The sequence below is a fragment of the Calidris pugnax genome, unplaced genomic scaffold (assembly GCF_001431845.1).
Source record: "Calidris pugnax isolate Ruff unplaced genomic scaffold, ASM143184v1 scaffold173, whole genome shotgun sequence".
In the NCBI taxonomy this organism is placed as follows: Eukaryota; Metazoa; Chordata; class Aves; order Charadriiformes; family Scolopacidae; genus Calidris; species Calidris pugnax.
In genome coordinates, this window is record NW_015090917.1 from 202237 (window position 1) to 204184 (window position 1948).

Here is a 1948-nt window from a genome sequence, read left to right on the forward strand (position 1 = left end):
TCCTGCCGGCGTGGCATGCTGGGAGTTGTAGTCCCAGGAGGGGGCGGCCATGTTCCTGGCGGGGGGATCTCAGGTTCCCCCTTGCTCGGGGGGCGACGGGAACATGGCCGCCCCCCCCGTCCTCCACAGAGGGAGACCCTCCCAAACCACCACCCTCTAGTCAAGGGGTGGCCATGAGCCCCCCAGGTGTGGGGACTCAGGGCAGGGACCCCTCTGGGCCACCCATGGATAGGGGGGACAGGAGCCACCGGGGTGTGGAGATGGGGGGCACTGCCAAACTGGGAGGAGGGAGTGTCTCCCCCCCCAGTATGGGACCCCCCCAGCCTCCCAGTAAGTCCCATGCTGGGCCCCCCAGGTGTGGGGGACTCAAGGCAGGGACACCCTTTAGGTCACCCATGGAGGGGGGGCAGGAGCCACCGGGGTGCCGAGGTGGGGGGCACTGCCAAACTGGGAGGAGGGGGTGTCTCCCCCCAAGTATGGGACCTCCTCAGCCCTCCCAGTAAGGCCATGCTGGGCCCCCCATTCCATTCTGGGGTCAGGATGTGTCCCCCTACATGGAGGGGTCCCCAGGTCATAGAATCATAGAATCATAGAATTGTCTGGGTTGGAAGGGACCTTAAAGATCATCTAGTCCAATCATCAACCTAACTCTGACAAAAAAAAAAATAAGAAATAAGCAATAAAAAAATCACTAATGGCCCATCCCCAAAAAAATCACATATTCCTGAGGACCATGTCTACCTGTCTTTTGAACACCTCCAGGGATGGTCCCTCAACCCCTTCCCTGGGCAGCCCATTCCAATGCTGGATAACCCTTTCTGTGAAGAAATCTTTCCTAATATCCAATCTAAACCTCCCCTGGTGCAACCTGAGGCCATTTCCCCTTGTCCTATCTCCTGTGACTTGGGAGATGAGACCGACCCCAGCTTCTCTACACCCCCCCTTCAGCTAGTTATAGAGAACGAGAAGGACTCCCCTCAACCTCCTCTTCTTCAGACTGAACACCCCCAGCTCCCTCAGCCTCTCCTCATAAGACTTACTCTCCAGACCCCTCGATGTCCCTGGACGTGTGGCCAGGATGGAGTCACCCTCCCACCCCTCGGCCCTTGGCTGGGGTGGGGGCTCCAGGGGGTGCCATCCCCTGTCCTCGCTCCACATGGTGTACCCCATCCCATGTCCCCTCTCCTGTCCCGGTCCCCCTCCCCTGTGCTGCACAGCACGGTGGCAGGAAGCCGTGGCGTCACACATGAGTCAAACCTGGGTGACAAGGGACTGGGACACCGCGGGGACAAGCGGCGCTTTGGAGACCAGGGGGACCTTGGGGACAAGGACCCCTCGGGGGGGACGTGGCCCCTCAGAGCAGGGTGGCCCTGGGATGTGGAGTCTTGGGGTCCTCATCCTTCTCCTGGGTGGTGAGTGAGGGGACAGGGCTGGCTGGGGGGGGACAGTGGCTGGGACCTTATGGCTGGGCTGTGGGGTTGGGGATGGGCCATTTGGGGGGCACAGGTGGCCCCTGAGTGATGGCCTGGGCAGGGGGGGCTGCTGGGGACATCCATCCTGAGGGGGAACTAGAGAGGGGACATGGCGACAGGATGGGGATGGGTGAGGAGACAGAGGTGGGTGACATGGCTGTGGCGGGGGTGACAGTGGGGACGGGTGGGGGTACATGGGGAAGGGGACAGGATGGGGTCAGACAGCGTGTGTGGGGCAGGATGGGGACAGAGATGGGGAGGCCAGGATGGGGCCAGGAAGGGGACAGAGAATGGGGGGGACAGGATGGGGACAGAGGTACGGGGACAGAGGTATGGGGACAGAAGTATGGGGACAGGAGGGGTACAGAGAAGAGGGGGACAGGATGGGGACAGAGGTATGGGGACAGGAAGGGGGGGGCATGATGGGGACAGAGGTATGGGGACAGAAAAAGCACAGAGAATGGGGGGACATGATG

General features: G+C 61.4%; 1 protein-coding gene across 1 annotated transcript in view; it reads left to right on the plus strand.

Annotated features, from left to right (window-relative positions):
- The first annotated feature begins 1282 nt into the window (after positions 1–1282).
- TMIGD2 (transmembrane and immunoglobulin domain containing 2) overlaps positions 1283–1948 on the plus strand; it is a 2761-nt gene continuing 2095 nt past the window's right edge. Inside the window, exon 1 of the mRNA XM_014949663.1 lies at positions 1283–1412. Within this exon, the coding sequence (XP_014805149.1) occupies positions 1376–1412 (37 nt within the window). The 5' untranslated portion in view covers positions 1283–1375. The remainder of the gene's footprint in view (positions 1413–1948) is intronic.